Below are 19,731 nucleotides of genomic sequence, written 5' to 3'. Positions count from 1 at the left end.
CCCTTAACTGCTCACCAGTCAGGGGGCAAGCTAGTTATGGATAGCTTGCCCCTCCAGATCCTGCAGAAAAGGGTCTAAAGTTGACCATACATTTCTGAAAGCTGTTAGGAGGTCAGTTATGTTTCCTGGTCCCCACATATGCACACTTGGCTTGGCTGAGCATGCATGTATTCTGTTAGGGGCGAGGGTATCAGGCAGCCTGTTGTCAGACGCTTTTGGTGTGGCTAAAAAAACAAAATTTTGCCTCTAAGTGATTTTAAAACCATATTTCAAAGACTTAGCTTCTTAATGTTGCCTGTCTCGGCATGCTCAGAGTTGTAGTTTTGCAACAGCTGGAGGCACACTGGATGGGAAACACTGCTAAACATAATAAGGGCACAGGAACAAAACCAAGAATATAGCAGGAAATCCAAACAAACAAGCAGGGTCAAAACTAGGAGGACTACAAAATACAGGACAACAGGACAAAGAATAGTCTGGACAACCATGCTGGGACTTGTACATCTGCATCAGCTGGAGGCACACTGGATGGAAGACACTGCATTAGATATTCGGCTATTGTATGTGCAGTCTAATGTGTATGGAAAGTTTAGATATTAGTCGATACTTTTGTATCATTTGTTAAACTATAGATCATCAAAATTAGGAAATTAAATATTTTTTCTAAAGAATAGACGTATGATCCAGGACTCGTATGTTCGTCTTTCTCTCCATTAAATCCCATCGCCATCTCTCTTGTTTGGCCGGTTGAGCGTTAATCGTTCGGCGCTGACCACATTGCTCGTAAAATATTTCCTTCTCCTCCCGTGTAAGAAGAAGATCCCACAATCTCTACACACAGGGCGGGATAGAGCGAACCCGACTGTTTTCAAAGAGGATAGAGATACTTTTGACTATCTGGCCACGTCGGCTAACCTTTACCCCCCCGCTGATAGAAGACGCCTGCCCGGCACAGATAAGACCACCCGTGTTATGGCCCCCGGCCGGGTAAATGTGGCTTCTAAGGAAACAAATTGGTTCTTGAAGATTTACTGGTTTCTTTAAATAGCTTAGTGGAATAAAACATCTGTTTGAAGGTGCATGAAATCGCAATGACACGAGCTCTTGTAATAATTCCTCAGTTTTCTTGCCAAACAAACATAGAACAGTGCGAACCGTGTGCGGCGTTTAGGATCAAACCGGCGCCTTCAACTTCTATAAACAACCGCGACCATGATATAAGGGGCCACTCCACATCCGGCGAGGCGGGGGCACACTTTTCACTCTTTTTACAACATTTTTTTTTGTAGTTATTACATTATTATTATTATTATTATTATTATTATTATTATTTTGTTGAATTTTTTTAAATGTTTATTTTGTTGTATTGTTTCATCTTCAAATACATCAGATTTCCATATGTTATTTTTTTTTCTCTTTTGATATATGAGAGTATATTGTTCCTGTGGTTATTCTTGTTGAGCTTGCCTGGGCTTCCTGCAGGTTCTTGAATTTAAAGGGGTACTCCTCCCCTAGACATCTTATCCCCTATCCAAAGCATAGCGGATAAGATGTCTGATTGCGGGGTCCTGCCGCTGGGGACCTCCACAATCTCCCTGCTGCACCCGGTGTTTGTTTAGAGCATCAGGTGCAGCACCGGAGGCTCGTGACGTCACGATCACAATGGCGGCTGCGGCACCCCAGACATCTGGTGCACGGAGCGAACTTCAAACATGACTGGGGATGTGGGGCAGAGGCTTGTGATGTCATGGCCACGCCCCCTCAATGCCAGTCTATGGGAGAAGGTGTGATGGCCGCCATGCCCCCTCCCATAGACTTGTATTGAGGGGGCAGGCTGTGACGTCACGAGGGGCGGAGCCGTGATGTCACAATGCTCCCGCCCCTGTATTGCCCTTCATTATGCACAGAGCGAGTTTGCTCTGTGAAATAATGACAGCGGGGTGCTGCAGCCGAGATCCCGGGGGTCCCCAGCAGCGGGACCCTCACGATCAGACATCTTATCCCCTATCCTTTGGATAGGGGATAGAATGTCTAGGGGAAGATTACCCCTTTAAGATGCAGCATTTTCTGTGACAATTGCCAGTTGTGTGAGATAACACATTTGAAATCTGTTTTGTCGGGTGGCTGGTAGTAAGTCACCTGTATTGTGAGGACAAGTGAACATATGCTAGTGCTGAGACAAGCAGGTTTTTTGTTTGCGTGCCAGTGTGAATATGATGTGTTTTGCCAATAAAGAGCAGGGAAAGCCCTGCATTCGGCTGCTGTTTAATGCTGTTTACCTGTCTGAACTGAGCTTAACTTAACACTTCTTTCCTGTCTAACCACAGTGCTCTCTGCTGACACCTCTGTCCATGTCAGGAACTGTCCAGAGCAGGAGAAAATCCCCATAACTACCCTCTCCTGCTCTGGACAGTTCCTGATACAGACAGAGGTGGCAGCAGAGACCACTGTGGTCAGACTGGAAAGAACTACACAACTTCCTGTGGAGCATACAGCAGCTAATAAGTACTGGAAGGATGAAGATTTTTAAAGTAGAAGTAATTTACAAATATGTAAAATATGTAATAAATGTTCTGCAAATCCTATAAGCCAAACTTATATCACAATAATAAATCCATTGGGCCTCATTTACTAAACTGAATCCGACCTGCTTTTATGTCTCTTTTTGGCTCATGCTTAGGTCAGCATTATTGTGCCACAGTACGCTAGAAATCCCTGAGCATTTAGAACAAGTCACAAAATGTAGGGACTAAGGGGGACTAAGTAGTAGGGAAGGGCGACCTTTCAGTATTAATATGTTCCCTATTTGTAATGTGAGTAGAATTAAAATATTTAAGTGGAAAAAAAATGCTCAAAACTAAAACTCAACAGAACCGTCATAACAAAATTGTTTCTGTTTTGCCAAATGCTGAGTAAGGGAAAAGGCTTTTTTTGCAGTGTTTTTATCGTCATGCAACATAATTGTCACGTGCGTCAAATCTGCACCGACATTTCCCAACAAAAGCGCCGTATGAGCAAATAGCATATAAAAAACATAACAACCATAAAAGAAACTCCGCAAAGTCCAAACCCAACCCTGTTAGTAGATAAGGGCCTCTGAGCGGCCCCAACAATGGTCCGGGTTACCGAGTCCAATTTTTTGTAAATGTTGCATAATCTTAAAATGGTACTCCGCCCCTAGACATCTTATCCCCTATCCAAAGGGGACCCCCCGTGTTGGGGACCCCTGCAATCTTGGTTGCGGCACCCCAGACATCCGGTGAATTTCGCTCGGTGCGCGATGACTGGGGATACGGACAGAGGCTTGTGATGTCAGTCATCCCCCACTCGTGATGTCAGGGCCACGCCCCCTCAATGCAAGTCTATGGGAGGGGGCGTGACGCCCCCTCCCATAGACTTGCATTGAGGGGGCTCGGCCGTGACGTCATGAGCCTCCTGCACTGCATCCGACGCTCAAAACGAACGCCGGGTGCAGCAGGGAGATCACGGGGGTCCCCAGTGGCGGGACCCTCTGGATAGGGGATAAGATGTCTAGGGACGGAGTATCCCTTTAAGTCATGCTGTTATTTATTAATTTTTTTTCTATAATTGATAAAACAAAACGATGCTCAGGGGTGGATCTTCATTATAACATACCCAGCTTTTTGTTCCGGTGTTTTTGTATTTTACGCATTATTTTTCATAACTATGTAATTGAATACTATGGTGCTACGTGTGATGTATAAAACATAAAGAAGGTTGCAAAAAATAAATAGAAAAAAAAAACTTAACTTGCATCTTGTTATCCAGGATCCATCTGTAAATCTTTCGGGCTGTGTGACTTGTCAGCCTATAATGTAACGGCTCCTGTTAGGAGTGCGGTCGGACCCTGGAGGATTCTGACAATGCTTAGGAAGCTATAGAGAGAAAAGAGGGAAAAAAATTGATCTTGAAGACATGATGCCATCTGCAACATTTTAGAAGAGCCCTGCAGTTTTTGTGATTTCCAAGGGATACATTAGGAATACACGGAGATAAAAATAGCCGGGCTGTTTGCCTTGGGAATGCAGCTGCCAGTAAAGCAATTAACATTTACATTACAGATCACAACTTTTCCAGGATAACAGGTTTAGTGGATTACAGAGCAGGAACGTTACTAAACAGATGTGGCGGAACGTCAACTATCCGGCAAAGGGGGAAAAGAAAGTGCAGAGAGAGAGAGGAGATCGCGTACGGCGTAAACACAGCGGCGGCGGGAGATCTGCGGGAAACTTCTTATCTCTCCATTTGCCATTTTACAAGTTCAGGCTTAAACCGCTGTTTCCAGATGGCGGATGTTACAAAGTGACGACTACGCGGAAGGGAAAAAAAAATAATAATAATTGTAAATTTGAACTACTGTACAAGGAATTTATTGAATTTGATCATGATAATTGTTTGTAAATAAGACTTTATAGAGTTTATAAATAAGACTTGATAGAGTCGGAATTGTTTAGGTTGGATTGACACCAGTGTTGGCTTTTTTCTTGTTCGGCTCTGTCATTGGCGCGGATGATTGAGAAGAATGTCGCTGTTAGAGCTGCCACACATTGGACACCATTGGCGCCCGATAGTCCCATTGATTCAGAAGGAGTTGGTTGTTGGTTGGGTTTCTGGTACCCATCCTATACCATAAAATGTATCATTCCTTTGATCCAGCATTAACAGAACCTGTTTGTGTTTGGACAGCCTCCAGTGAAATGTTATAAAATAAGATAAATTCTCATAATATTGGTAACATTGCTATCTAAGCTTCCAGCGCCTACTTCTCAGCCAATGCTGCTCTCTTAGTGGGGTCTTGTCTACTAGAAGCCACATGGGCGCAACCTCCTGCTTCTTAAAGGGGCACTCCGCCCCTAGACATCTTATGTCTGATTGGGGGGGTCCCGCCACTGGGGACCCCATGATCTCGGCTGCGACACCCCAGACAGCCAGTGCGCGGAGTGAACTTCAGTTTGTGCCTGATGACTGGTGATAAGGGGTGGAGGCTTGTGACCTCACGGTCACGCCCCGCTTGTGATGTCATGACCATGCCCCCTCAATGCAAGTCAATGGGAGGGGGGCATGATGGCCATAATGCCCCCTCCTATAGACTTGCATTGAGGGGGCATGGCCATGATGTCATGAGCAGGGCGCAGTCGTGAGATCACAAGTCTCTGGCGCTGCACCCGATGCTCTAAACGTACACCGGGTGCAACAGGGAGATGACGGGGTCCCAGCAGCGGGACCCCTGTGATCAGACATTTTATGCCCTATGCTTTGGATAGGGTATAAGTTGTCTAGGGGCGGAGTACCCCTTTAAAGTACCAGTTTATGTGGACCTATCACCTGCTGCCTGTTACGCCGAGCGCTCCGGGTCCCCGCTCCTCCCCGGAGCGCTCGCTACACTTCCCTCACTGCAGCGCCCCGGTCGGTTCCACGGACCCGGGGCGCTGCGTTACCACCTCCGGCCGGGATGCGATTCGCGATGCGGGTAGCGCCCGCTCGCGATGCGCACCCCGGCTCCCGTACCTTACTCGCTCCCCGTCAGTTCTGTCCCGGCGCGCGCGGCCCCGCTCCCTAGGGCGCGCGCGCGCCGGGTCTTTGCGATTTGAAGGGCCACTGCACCGCTGATTGGTGCAGTGGTTCCAATTAGTGTTTACACCTGTGCACTTCCCTGTGTCGCCTCGCTTCCCCTTCGCTCCCTCGCCGGATCTTGTTGCCCTAGTGCCAGTGAAAGCGTTCCTTGTGTGTTCCTTGCCTGTGATTCCAGACCTTCTGCCGTTGCCCCTGACTACGATCCTTGCTGCCTGCCCCGACCTTCTGCTACGTCCGACCTTGCTTCTGTCTACTCCCTTGTACCGCGCCTATCTTCAGCAGCCAGAGAGGTTGAGCCGTTGCTAGGGGATACGACCTGGTCACTACCGCCGCAGCAAGACCATCCCGCTTTGCGGCGGGCTCTGGTGAAAACCAGTAGTGACTTAGAACCGATCCTCTAGCACGGTCCACGCCAATCCCTCTCTGGCACAGAGGATCCACTACCTGCCAGCCGGCATCGTGACAGTAGATCCGGCCATGGATCCCGCTGAAGTTCCTCTGCCAGTTGTCGCTGACCTCACCACGGTGGTCGCCCAGCAGTCACAACAGATTGCGCAACAAGGCCAACAGCTGTCTCAACTGACTGTTATGCTACAACAGTTACTACCACAGCTCCAGCAATCATCTCCTCCGCCAGCTCCTGTACCTCCTCCGCAGCGAGTGGCCGCTTCTGGAATACGACTATCCTTGCCGGATAAATTTGATGGGGACTCTAAGTTTTGCCGTGGCTTTCTTTCCCAATGTTCATTACACTTGGAGATGATGTCGGACCAGTTCCCCACTGAAAGGTCTAAGGTGGCTTTCGTAGTCAGCCTGCTGTCTGGAAAAGCCCTGGCTTGGGCCACACCGCTCTGGGACCGCAATGACCCCGTCACTGCCTCTGTACACTCCTTCTTCTCGGAAATTCGAAGTGTCTTTGAGGAACCTGCCCGAGCCTCTTCTGCTGAGACTGCCCTGTTGAACCTGGTCCAGGGTAATTCTTCCGTTGGCGAGTATGCCGTACAGTTCCGTACCCTTGCTTCAGAATTATCCTGGAATAATGAGGCACTCTGCGCGACCTTTAAAAAAGGCCTATCCAGCAACATTAAAGATGTTCTGGCCGCACGAGAAATCCCTGCTAACCTACATGAACTCATCCATCTTGCCACTCGCATTGACATGCGTTTTTCCGAACGGCGTCAGGAGCTCCGCCAGGATATGGACTCTGTTCGCACGAGGCGTTTCTTCTCCCCGGCTCCTCTCTCCTCTGGTCCCCTGCAATCTGTTCCTGTGCCTCCCGCCGTGGAGGCTATGCAGGTCGACCGGTCTCGCCTGACACCCCAAGAGAGGACACGACGCCGCATGGAGAATCTCTGCCTGTACTGTGCTAGTACCGAACACTTCCTGAAGGATTGTCCTATCCGTCCTCCCCGCCTGGAAAGACGTCCGCTGACTCCGCACAAAGGTGAGACAGTCCTTGATGTCTACTCTGCTTCTCCACGTCTTACTGTGCCTGTGCGGATGTCTGCCTCTGCCTTCTCCTTCTCTGCTGTGGCCTTCTTGGACTCTGGATCTGCAGGAAATTTCATCTTAGCCTCTCTCGTCAACAGGTTCAACATCCCGGTGACCAGTCTCGCCAGACCCCTCTACATCAATTGTGTAAACAATGAAAGATTGGACTGTACTATACGTTTCCGCACGGAGCCCCTTCTAATGTGCATCGGATCTCATCACGAGAGGATTGAACTGTTGGTCCTCCCCAATTGCACTTCTGAAATCCTTCTTGGACTTCCCTGGCTTCAACTCCATTCCCCAATCCTGGATTGGTCCACTGGGGAGATCAAGAGTTGGGGGCCCTCTTGTTCCAAGGACTGCTTAAAACCGGTTCCCAGTAAACCTTGCCGTGTCCCTGTGCTTCCTCATGTAACCGGCCTCCCTAAGGCCTATATGGACTTTGCGGACGTTTTTTGCAAAAAACAAGCTGAGACTCTACCTCCTCACAGGCCTTATGATTGTCCCATTGACCTCCTCCCGGGCACTACTCCACCCCGGGGCAGAATCTATCCTCTGTCCGTCCCAGAGACTCTTGCCATGTCTGAATACGTCCAAGAAAATTTAAAAAAGGGCTTTATCCGTAAATCCTCCTCTCCTGCCGGAGCCGGATTTTTCTTTGTGTCCAAAAAAGATGGCTCTCTACGTCCTTGCATTGACTACCGCGGTCTTAATAAAATCACGGTTAAGAACCGCTACCCCCTACCCCTCATCTCTGAACTCTTTGATCGTCTCCAAGGTGCCCATATTTTTACCAAACTGGACTTAAGAGGTGCTTATAATCTCATCCGCATCAGAGAGGGGGATGAATGGAAAACGGCATTTAACACCAGAGATGGACACTTTGAGTATCTGGTCATGCCCTTTGGTCTATGCAACGCCCCTGCCGTCTTCCAAGACTTTGTTAATGAAATTTTTCGTGATCTACTATACTCCTGTGTTGTTGTATATCTGGACGATATCCTGATTTTTTCTGCCAATCTTGAAGAACACCGCCAGCATGTCCGTATGGTTCTTCAGAGACTTCGTGATAATCAACTCTATGCCAAAATAGAGAAATGTCTGTTTGAATGCCAATCTCTTCCTTTTCTAGGATACTTGGTCTCTGGCCAGGGACTACAAATGGACCCAGATAAACTCTCTGCCGTCTTAGATTGGCCACGCCCCTCCGGACTCCGTGCCATCCAACGTTTTTTGGGGTTCGCCAATTATTACAGGCAATTTATTCCACATTTTTCTACCATTGTGGCTCCTATTGTGGCTTTAACAAAAAAAAATGCCGATCCCAAGTCTTGGCCTCCTCAAGCGGAAGACGCCTTTAAACGACTCAAGTCTGCCTTTTCTTCGGCTCCCGTGCTCTCCAGACCTGACCCATCTAAACCCTTCCTATTGGAGGTTGATGCCTCCTCAGTGGGAGCTGGAGCTGTCCTTCTACAAAAAAACTCTTCCGGGCATGCTGTTACTTGTGGTTTTTTTTCCAGGACCTTCTCTCCGGCGGAGAGGAACTACTCCATCGGGGATCGAGAGCTTCTAGCCATTAAATTAGCACTTGAGGAATGGAGGCATCTGCTGGAGGGATCAAGATTTCCAGTTATTATTTACACCGATCACAAGAACCTCTCCTACCTCCAGTCTGCCCAACGGCTGAATCCTCGTCAGGCCAGGTGGTCTCTGTTCTTTGCCCGATTTAATTTTGAAATTCACTTTCGGCCTGCTGATAAAAACATTAGGGCCGATGCTCTCTCTCGTTCCTCAGATGCCTCTGAAATTGAACTCTCTCCTCAACACATCATTCCTCCTGACTGCCTGATTTCCACTTCTCCAGCCTCCATCAGGCAAACTCCTCCAGGAAAGACCTTTGTTTCTCCACGCCAACGCCTTGGGATCCTCAAATGGGGTCACTCCTCCCATCTCGCAGGTCATGCGGGCATCAAGAAATCTGTGCAACTCATCTCTCGCTTCTATTGGTGGCCGACTCTAGAGACTGATGTGGTGGACTTTGTGCGAGCCTGCACTATCTGTGCCCGGGATAAGACTCCTCGCCAGAAGCCCGCTGGTTTTCTTCATCCTCTACCTGTCCCCGAACAACCTTGGTCTCTGATTGGTATGGATTTTATTACTGACTTACCCCCATCCCATGGCAACACTGTTATTTGGGTGGTCGTTGATCGATTCTCCAAAATGGCACATTTCATCCCTCTTCCTGGTCTTCCTTCAGCGCCTCAGTTGGCTAAACAATTTTTTGTACACATTTTTCGTCTTCACGGGTTGCCTACACAGATCGTCTCGGATAGAGGCGTCCAATTTGTGTCTAAATTCTGGAGGGCTCTCTGTAAACAACTCAAGATTAAATTAAATTTTTCTTCTGCATACCATCCTCAATCCAATGGACAAGTAGAGAGAATTAACCAGATCTTGGGTGACTATTTACGACATTTTGTTTCCTCCCGCCAGGATGACTGGGCAGATCTTCTACCTTGGGCCGAATTCTCGTATAATTTCAGAATCTCTGAATCTTCCTCCAAATCTCCGTTTTTCGTGGTGTACGGCCGTCACCCTCTTCCCCCCCTCCCTACCCCCTTGCCCTCTGGTCTGCCCGCTGTGGATGAAATTTCTCGTGATCTTTCCACCATATGGAAAGAGACCCAAAATTCTCTCTTACAGGCTTCTTCTCGCATGAAGAGATTCGCAGATAAGAAAAGAAGAGCTCCTCCCATTTTTTCCCCTGGAGACAAGGTATGGCTCTCCGCTAAATATGTCCGTTTCCGTGTCCCGAGCTATAAGTTGGGACCACGCTATCTTGGTCCTTTTAAAGTTTTGTGTCAAATTAATCCTGTCTCTTACAAACTTCTTCTTCCTCCTTCTCTTCGTATCCCTAATGCCTTTCACGTCTCTCTTCTTAAACCTCTCATCCTCAACCGTTTTTCTCCTAAATCTGTTCCTCCCACTCCTGTTTCCGGCTCCTCGGACATCTTCTCTGTCAAAGAGATTTTGGCCTCTAAAAAGGTCAGGGGAAGAACTTTTTTTTTAGTGGATTGGGAGGGTTGTGGTCCAGAAGAGAGGTCCTGGGAACCTGAGGACAATATCCTGGACAAAAGTCTGATCCTCAGGTTCTCAGGCCCCAAGAAGAGGGGGAGACCCAAGGGGGGGGGTACTGTTACGCCGAGCGCTCCGGGTCCCCGCTCCTCCCCGGAGCGCTCGCTACACTTCCCTCACTGCAGCGCCCCGGTCGGTTCCACGGACCCGGGGCGCTGCGTTACCACCTCCGGCCGGGATGCGATTCGCGATGCGGGTAGCGCCCGCTCGCGATGCGCACCCCGGCTCCCGTACCTTACTCGCTCCCCGTCAGTTCTGTCCCGGCGCGCGCGGCCCCGCTCCCTAGGGCGCGCGCGCGCCGGGTCTTTGCGATTTGAAGGGCCACTGCACCGCTGATTGGTGCAGTGGTTCCAATTAGTGTTTACACCTGTGCACTTCCCTGTGTCGCCTCGCTTCCCCTTCGCTCCCTCGCCGGATCTTGTTGCCCTAGTGCCAGTGAAAGCGTTCCTTGTGTGTTCCTTGCCTGTGATTCCAGACCTTCTGCCGTTGCCCCTGACTACGATCCTTGCTGCCTGCCCCGACCTTCTGCTACGTCCGACCTTGCTTCTGTCTACTCCCTTGTACCGCGCCTATCTTCAGCAGCCAGAGAGGTTGAGCCGTTGCTAGGGGATACGACCTGGTCACTACCGCCGCAGCAAGACCATCCCGCTTTGCGGCGGGCTCTGGTGAAAACCAGTAGTGACTTAGAACCGATCCTCTAGCACGGTCCACGCCAATCCCTCTCTGGCACAGAGGATCCACTACCTGCCAGCCGGCATCGTGACACTGCCCTATAGATTGTAGGAGACACTATTCTGCTGTTCTGGGCAAGAGCTAAAACGTCCTTTTGGTTCCTTAGCTGAAGTGATAATCCATTTGCCATCGTCTGATAATAACCTGACCTTTTCCTGACCACCTTCTTTAGTCTGCTGCCTGCCCTGACCTCTCTTGACCCTGACCTGGTTAGTCTATGTTAGAGTCTTAACCTCCTTACCAGGATACTACCCATTAGACATCTCTTTTTCTTTGCTGCATCTGTAGCACCTCGTGGGTGGACATCTCCAGGACGCCTGAATACAGTAATGACAGTGGAGTCTCCTGGCGGTTTTCTCCGCTAAGTATTTTTGTTTGCTTGAAATAATATGAAGTTTGGTGGAGAGTGTGGTTGAGAGTTTTTATTTTTTGAGGATTTGATACCTATTTATAGAATTTTATTTTATTATGTATTTTTTATTGATTTTGCTGAAACCTAATTACCAGCCTTTCAGACAACACCATTGGGTTTTCCCTTACTCAACCATTGCGGTGGGCTTCTCTAACTCATCTTGGTTCAGGTTCCATTAATGAAAGGGTAAAGTGAATGTGCGCTACCCATTGGGCCGCAGCATGGGCCAAATTGGGGCACACATGTATAGTCTGCTTGACCCAAGACATGGTGACCCCAGTTCACATTACAGGTGTACACTCAGATGTATTATCGATCCTTTTGCAGAATCTGGAGAACATTGCATATGAGTCTAAACAAAATGCCAATGCATATGGCGTCCTCTCTCTCTGTTGTCATTGATTTGTATATGGCTTTTACTGCTTTGCATAGTCCCTGCTGTATAAAGAACATAATGTAAAGTACAGGACCTGCTGACAGATGCTCTTGAAGCCCATGTTATAGTCCATATATCCCAAGAGCCAAACTAGTCATAGGCCGAGAAGGCGCTCCATTTATGGCCCACCCCCTGGTTACAGTACCCAGGGCACTTCTGCCATAAGAACACTTACATTAGTAGCCTCAGACAGTGTCACCTGCTGTCAAGAAGTGAGTGGCACAGTTTAACCCCTTTCCTGCCCATACTGTACATTTACAGCTTGGGGTGGGGGAAAGATCAATATCAATTGCGGCATTAAAAAAGTTTTTTGTGGCATCCCAGGTGTCTATTGCTGCGATTGGTACATTACATCTTAGGGCAGCCCCTGGCCTTCGCTAGGCCTCCGTACCTACTGTGACTTGGCTGTTGATACATCTGCCTATGGCTGAACCAATAGGGTACCAATCTAATAGATCAAGGGTTCTCAACCAGGGGTATGTGTACCCCTAAGGGTACGCCATGGGCTCTGCGGGGATACAGTATTTTTCTGACAAATACCGGCCATGCATCACTATATCGTACCACAGCCGAAGCTGCGACCCCAGACACTTAATGTGAGCTGCAGTGGCTGTCAGGTCTGACATGTGACGTCCCTGACATTGTGCGGAGGTGCCGGCGCAGCACGGAAGGACGTCACCCATCAGTGCGGCCCTCCGACTCCTGCAGTATCTTGTAAGGCTTGGTTCACATCACGTTTTTGCCATACTGTTTTCAATCAGTTTTTCTAAAGAAAAACATATGACTAAAAAACGGATGGAACGGTATGGGAAAAAGTAGACCGTATGCGTTTTTAAACCGTATATTGTTTTTAAAAGTGCATACAGTTCCTTCTGTTTACATTTTTTTTTTTAAACATACGTTTTTTGAAAATGTTGTCCATTTTTAATGGAGGGGTCTTGGGTGGGGACTTTTGGATGCAAATGCACATGTGCAAAGTAAAAAGCGTATACAGTTTCGCGTATGGAACCGTAGACATGTGCGTTTCCCATTGACGTCCATGTTAAAAAAAAAAAAAAAAAAAAAACGTATGCGGTTGCAGTGCAGTTTTTAAACCGGAGACCAAACCATGGTCAACTATGGTTTTGAGTATGGGAGAAAACCGTGTTGCAAGCAAACTGTACACAACTGAATGCATCCGGGTGCATGCGGTTCTCAATTGTTTGCCTATGTATACGGATTTCAATATGATTCCATACGTTTTTAATAGTGAAAACGTATACGAGAAAGGTACTTGAAAAACATGGTGTGAACCCACCCTAATTCCTTTCTTATTGGACTAATAGAATTTTGTAGAGACAAGCTTTCGGGATTCCTCCCTAACGGGAGGAATCCCGAAAGCTTGTCTCTGCAAAATTCTGTTATTCCAATAACAAAAGGTATTATAAGGTACTGCAACATTTTTAGATTTTGCATCTATATATATATATATACATTTGGCGGGGGCACCTTTCTTTATTTCTGCCCGTCAGCAGAGAGAGGCTCCCCTGCCTCTTCCCCCTCCCCTGTTTTACACATGCGGATGGTGACAGATGCCGGAATGCAAAGTATGGAAAAAAGTGAAGATTCTGTCACTGCGGAAACTTGTTTTTCTGCTCTTTGATTGAAAAACATAGAAGGGAAAAAAAATCTTTTTTTTGCTTCTTCTTAGAAACATCCAGCTGTTAAATGAGCCGTCCCATTCATCATGAATGACAAAAAGTCACAGGGAGCGCACCCACCCTGACAGGAAGACGGGAAAAGCGTCCACTGGGAATCATTGATCTCTCGCTTCCAGTCCCGCAGGGCGAGCATTGTGCGCAGACGACGTTACAATCAGACCTTCGCTTAGAGCTGCGTGAGACCGAGCATCCGAAATCTAAGAAAAATCTAAAAACAATAACATTGTTTTCTATGGGGACAAAAAAGAGGAAATTAATTAGAGATATTTGTTATGTACAGAACTTGTTTATACCAGAAGAAAGTCAGGAAAACGGAAATAGGGGATATAGATCTAAAGAGGGACATTGACCATTGGGTGCTTTCTGATCCCAAAACTGACCAGACAAAAAGTTCCTGTAGGTCTAAGGGCCACAAACTGTATGGTTTACCACAAGGCCTGCCATAACCCTACAGACTTCATCCCTGGTGCCCCTCTACAGTATAACGAGTAGACTAAGAAATAATACACAAATACAATGTATATATTACTTATCCTGTACTGATCCTGAGTTATATCCTGTAATATACCCCATGAGCTGTACTCACTATTCTGCTGGTGAGGTCACTGTGTACATACATTACATTACTTATCCTGAACTGATCCTGAGTTATATCCGTATTATACCCCTGAGCTGTATTCACTATTCTGCTGGTGAGGTCACTGTGTACATACATTACATTACTTATCCTGTACTGATCCTGAGTTATATCCTTTATTATACTCCAGAGCTGTACTCACTATTCTGCTGGTGAGGTCACTGTGTACATACATTACATTACTTATCCTGAACTGATCCTGAGTTATATCCGTATTATACCCCTGAGCTGTACTCACTATTCTGCTGGTGAGGTCACTGTGTACATACATTACATAACTTATCCTGTACTGATCCTGAGTTATATCCTGTATTATACTCCAGAGCTGCACTCACTAATCTGCTGGTGAGGTCACTGTGTATATACATAACATTACTTATCCTGTACTGATCCTGAGTTATATCCTGTATTATACTCCAGAGCTGTACTCACTATTCTGCTGGTGAGATCACTGTGTACATACATTACATTACTTATCCTGTACTGATCCTGAGTTATATCCTGTATTATACTCCAGAGCTGTACTCACTATTCTGCTGGTGAGATCACTGTGTACATACATTACATTACTTATCCTGTACTGACCCTGAGTTATATCCTGTATTATACTCCAGAGCTGTACTCACTATTCTGCTGGTGAGGTCACTGTGTACATACATTACATTACTTATCCTGTACTGATCCGGAGTTATATCCTGCATTATACTCCAGAGCTGTACTCACTATTCTGCTGGTGAGGTCACTGTGTACATACATTACATTACTTATCCTGTACTGATCCGGAGTTATATCCTGCATTATACTCCAGAGCTGTACTCACTATTCTGCTGGTGAGGTCACTGTGTACATACATTACATTACTTATCCTGTACTGATCCTGAGTTATATCCTGTATTATACTCCAGAGCTGTACTCACTATTCTGCTGGTGAGGTCACTGGGTACATACATTACATTACTTATCCTGTACTGATCCTGAGTTATATCCTGTATATACTCCAGAGCTGTAATCACTATTCTGCTGGTGAGATCACTGTGTACATACATTACTTATCCTGTACTGATCCTGAGTTATATCCTGTATTATACCCCAGAGCTGTACTCACTATTCTGCTGGTGAGGTCACTGTGTACATACATTACATTACTTATCCTGTACTGATCCTGAGTTATATCCTGTATTATACTCCAGAGCTGTACTCACTATTCTGCTGGTGAGGTCACTGTGTACATACATTACATTACTTATCCTGTACTGATCCTGAGTTATATCCTGTATTATACTCCGGAGCTGCACTCAGTATTCTGCTGGTGAGGTCACTGTGTACATACATTACATTACTTATCCTGTACTGATCCTGAGTTATATCCTGTATCCCTACAGCTCAGGTTTTAATCTCTAATATTTTCTTATTTCCTGTCAGAATATCTGCGACTGAACATTGTGTTGATCTTTGGATGAATATAGAAGATATTTAATTATCGGTGTTTTAGTTTGTCTCGTGCTGTTAATGAACTACACGTATAAATTATTACATTATAAGTGATTACATCTTCTTCTCTGAAGTTCTCACTTGGTGCCAGAAAGCTGCAAAAATCTAATTTATTAAACAAGAATGTTATCACTTTAAACCATGGAGGAATATTCAATATTATTATTAAGTGTCAACTCAGCACTAGTGATGGGCTAGGAAATGGCACAGTATCTATCTATCTACCTATCTATCTATCTATCTCATATCTATCTATGTATCTATCTATCTATCATCTATCTATCTATCTCATATCTATCTATGTATCTATCTATCTATCATCTATCTATCTATCTATCTATCTCATATCTATCTCATATCTATCAATCTATCATCTATCTATCATCTATCTATCTCATATCTATCTATCTATCTATCTATCATCTATCTATCATCTATCTATCTCATATCTATCTATCTATCTCATATCTATCTTTCTATCTCATATCTATCTATCTATCTATCTATCTATCTATCATCTATCTATCATCTATCTATCTCATATCTATCTATCTCATATCTATCTATCTATCTATCTCATATCTATCTTTCTATCTCATATCTATCTATCTATCTATCTATCTATCTCATATCTATCTCTCTATCTATCTCATATATATCTATCTATCTATCTATCTCATATCTATCTATCTATCTATCTATCTCATATCTATCTCATATCTATCTATTTATCTCATATCTATCTATCTATCTCATATCTATCTATCTATCTATCTATCTCATATCTATCTATCTCATATCTATCTATCTATCTCATATCTATCTCATATCTATCTATATCATATCTATCTATCTATCTATCTATCTATCTATCTATCTATCTATCTCATATCTATCTCATATCTATCTATCTATCTCATATCTATCTATCTATCTCATATCTATCTATCTATCTATCTAATATCTATCTATCTATGTATAGTAGTTTGTACAGGAGACATTATTGATATATTTTACACTTTTCCTTTATTTTGACCTGAAGATGTTTCTCTTGTTTTGTAGTTTCGGCGCAGAATCTGAAGTCCAGCCTGGACGCCATGGATCACCAAATAAAACGCCTGGAAGGTGACATCAAGAACGTCCCCAAAACGGATAATCCGCACGATAAGTTTGTAGAGAAGATGACTATATCCTTGCTCTGAAGTCTTTGTCATTTTTAGGTCATTCACATTAAGCAATAACACTAGTTAAATATTTACACAGCATGAAATTACCGCCTCAGCGCCGCCCGATTTCACACGTGAGATGGTGAGAGTAGTGTTAGGGGACAAGGTGTGGAACCATGTTGTGTCCCAGTCCCACAAGCTGCCAGGGGCCACGTGTAACAATCCGCACGTCGGTCGCCTCTCGGCGCAGGATTTGCTTACAATAAGATATTTAACCGAATGCAGCGTTAATTGTACCTGAAATACGATGGAATCGAAATGTGATGATTCTAGAATTACAATTTATTCACACTTTGTATCAGGAGTTTTAATTCTGCTATTTTATGTTATTTTCAACTTTTTTTTTCCATCTCTTTATCTTAACCTTTCTTCTGCTGAATAGTTTTACAGTTATTTTTTATTAGTTTTTTTTGTTTATTATTGATAGATAGAATTAATAATAAAATAGTATGATAGTAAGAAAGTAACAACAAAAGTAATAATAATAATAATAATAATAATAACAACATAGTGATAGTTATAGTAAGAAAGTAACAAATATATTAATAATAACATAGTGATAGGTCTAGGAACAAAGTAACAACAATAGTAATAATAATAATATTAATAACATAGACATAGATCTAATAACAAAGTAATAACAATAGTAATAAAAATAATAATAATAATAATAACATAAACATAGATCTAATAACAAAGTAATAACAATAGTAATAAAAATAATAATAATAATAATAACATAAACATAGATCTAATAACAAAGTAACAACAATAGTAATAAAAATAATAATAATAATAATAATATTAATAACATAAACATAGATCTAATAACAAAGTAACAACAATAGTAATAAAAATAATAATAATAATATTAATAACATAAACATAGATCTAGTAACAAAGTAACAACAATAGTAATAATATTAATAATCATCAGGGACCCGGCAGCATGGGCGCAGCCACAGCAGGTAAGCCCCACGTTAGACTTATTTCATTATTTTTAGTCTGGATACTGATCCTCCCGGATGGAGAATTGTTACATCTCGACTTTCCTTCTCTTTTTCATGGTTTGCTAAATTCCCTATGTCCTTATGGAGGCAGATCTGCTGATGTCACACTCTATAAGTCAGTGGTTTTCAATCATTGTTCCTCCAGCTATTGCAAAACTACAACTCCCAGCATGACCGGGTAGCCTTTAGTTTTCTTGGCATGCTGGGAGTTGTAGTTTTGCAACACTTGGAGGCACCCTGATTGGGAAAAACTGCTGCAAGTCCTCATTCACATGACGTTCTGCCATAACAATGTACGATGGCCCCGACATACGATCATTTCAACATACGATGCTTTTATATGTCAGATCATCGCATAAAAGTCTATGCGGCAGCGCAGATGCTTCAGCTGCCGCCAGATTAATGTTGTTTACTGCGCCCCGTGTGGTCCGGTGAGTGTCACTCACCTGTCCCCAACGTTCCAGACCGTCCTCTTCATGCTCCGCTTCATCGCCGTCGCCCTCCTTCATTGTCATCACATTGCCGCACCCCTTCATCCAATAGAAGCAGCGTGCACAGCGATGTAATGACGGCGATGGAGAGCGATGATGCAGGGCAGCGGTGATGGTCCGGAGCAGCTGGGACACGTGAGCATAACTTTGTATATTACTATTGCACTGACCCCTCAACATACGATGGATTCGGTTAACAATGTGTCATTTGGAACGAATTACAATCGTATTGAGGGATCACTGTAATAGATCTACGCAGGTGAGGTTCAGGGGGATGTGACACTATGATGTGACACGCTGATGTGACACTATGATGTTACACTATGATGTAACACTAAGATGTGACACTATGATGTTACACTATGATGTAACACTAAGATGTGACACTATGATGTGACACTATGATGTTACACTATGATGTAACACTAAGATGTGACACTATGATGTGACACTATGATGTAACACTAAGATGTGACACTATGATGTAACACTAAGATGTGACACTATGATGTAACACTAAGATGTGACACTATGATGTGACACTAAGATGTGACACTATGATGTAACACTAAGATGTGACACTATGATGTTACACTATGATGTGACACTATGATGTAACACTAAGATGTGACACTATGATGAAACACTAAGATGTGACACTATGATGTAACACTAAGATGTGACACTATGATGTAACACTAAGATGTGACACTATGATGAAACACTAAGATGTGACACTATGATGTAACACTAAGATGTGACACTATGATGTAACACTAAGATGTGACACTATGATGTAACACTAAGATGTGACACTATGTCGTGACACTATGATGTAACACTAAGATGTGACACTATGATGTGACACAATGATGTTACACTATGATGTGGCACTATGATGTGACACTATGATGTGACACTATGATGTGACACTATGATGTGACACTAAGATGTGGCACTATGATGTGACACTATGATGTGACACTATGATGTGGCACTATGATGTGGCACTATGATGTGACACTATGATGTGACACTATGATGTGACACTATGATGTGACACTATGACATGACACTATGATGTGACACTATGATGTTACACTATGATGTGGCACTATGATGTAACACTTTGATGTGACACTATGATGTGACACTATGATGTGACACTATGACATGACACTATGATGTAACTCTATGATGTGACACTATGACGTGACACTATGATGTGACACTATGATGTGACACTATGATGTGACACTATGATGTTACACTATGATGTGGCACTATGATGTAACGCTTTGATGGGACACTATGATGTGACACTATGACATGACACTATGATGTGGCACTAAGATGTGACACTATGATGTGGTAC

At 44.4% G+C, this 19,731-nt stretch overlaps 1 protein-coding gene across 1 annotated transcript in view; it reads left to right on the top strand.

Annotated features, from left to right (window-relative positions):
- Positions 1–19,731, top strand: part of DIAPH2 (diaphanous related formin 2) — a gene marked incomplete in the record, with an annotated part of 1,463,478 nt that overhangs the window by 977,165 nt on the left and 466,582 nt on the right. The window contains 1 exon segment of the mRNA XM_056540556.1: positions 16,692–16,817. Coding sequence (XP_056396531.1) covers positions 16,692–16,817 — 126 coding nt within the window.

The sequence above is a fragment of the Hyla sarda genome, chromosome 9 (genome assembly GCF_029499605.1).
Source record: "Hyla sarda isolate aHylSar1 chromosome 9, aHylSar1.hap1, whole genome shotgun sequence".
Lineage (NCBI taxonomy): Eukaryota > Metazoa > Chordata > Amphibia > Anura > Hylidae > Hyla > Hyla sarda.
This window is presented reverse-complemented; position numbering and strand designations above follow the sequence as displayed.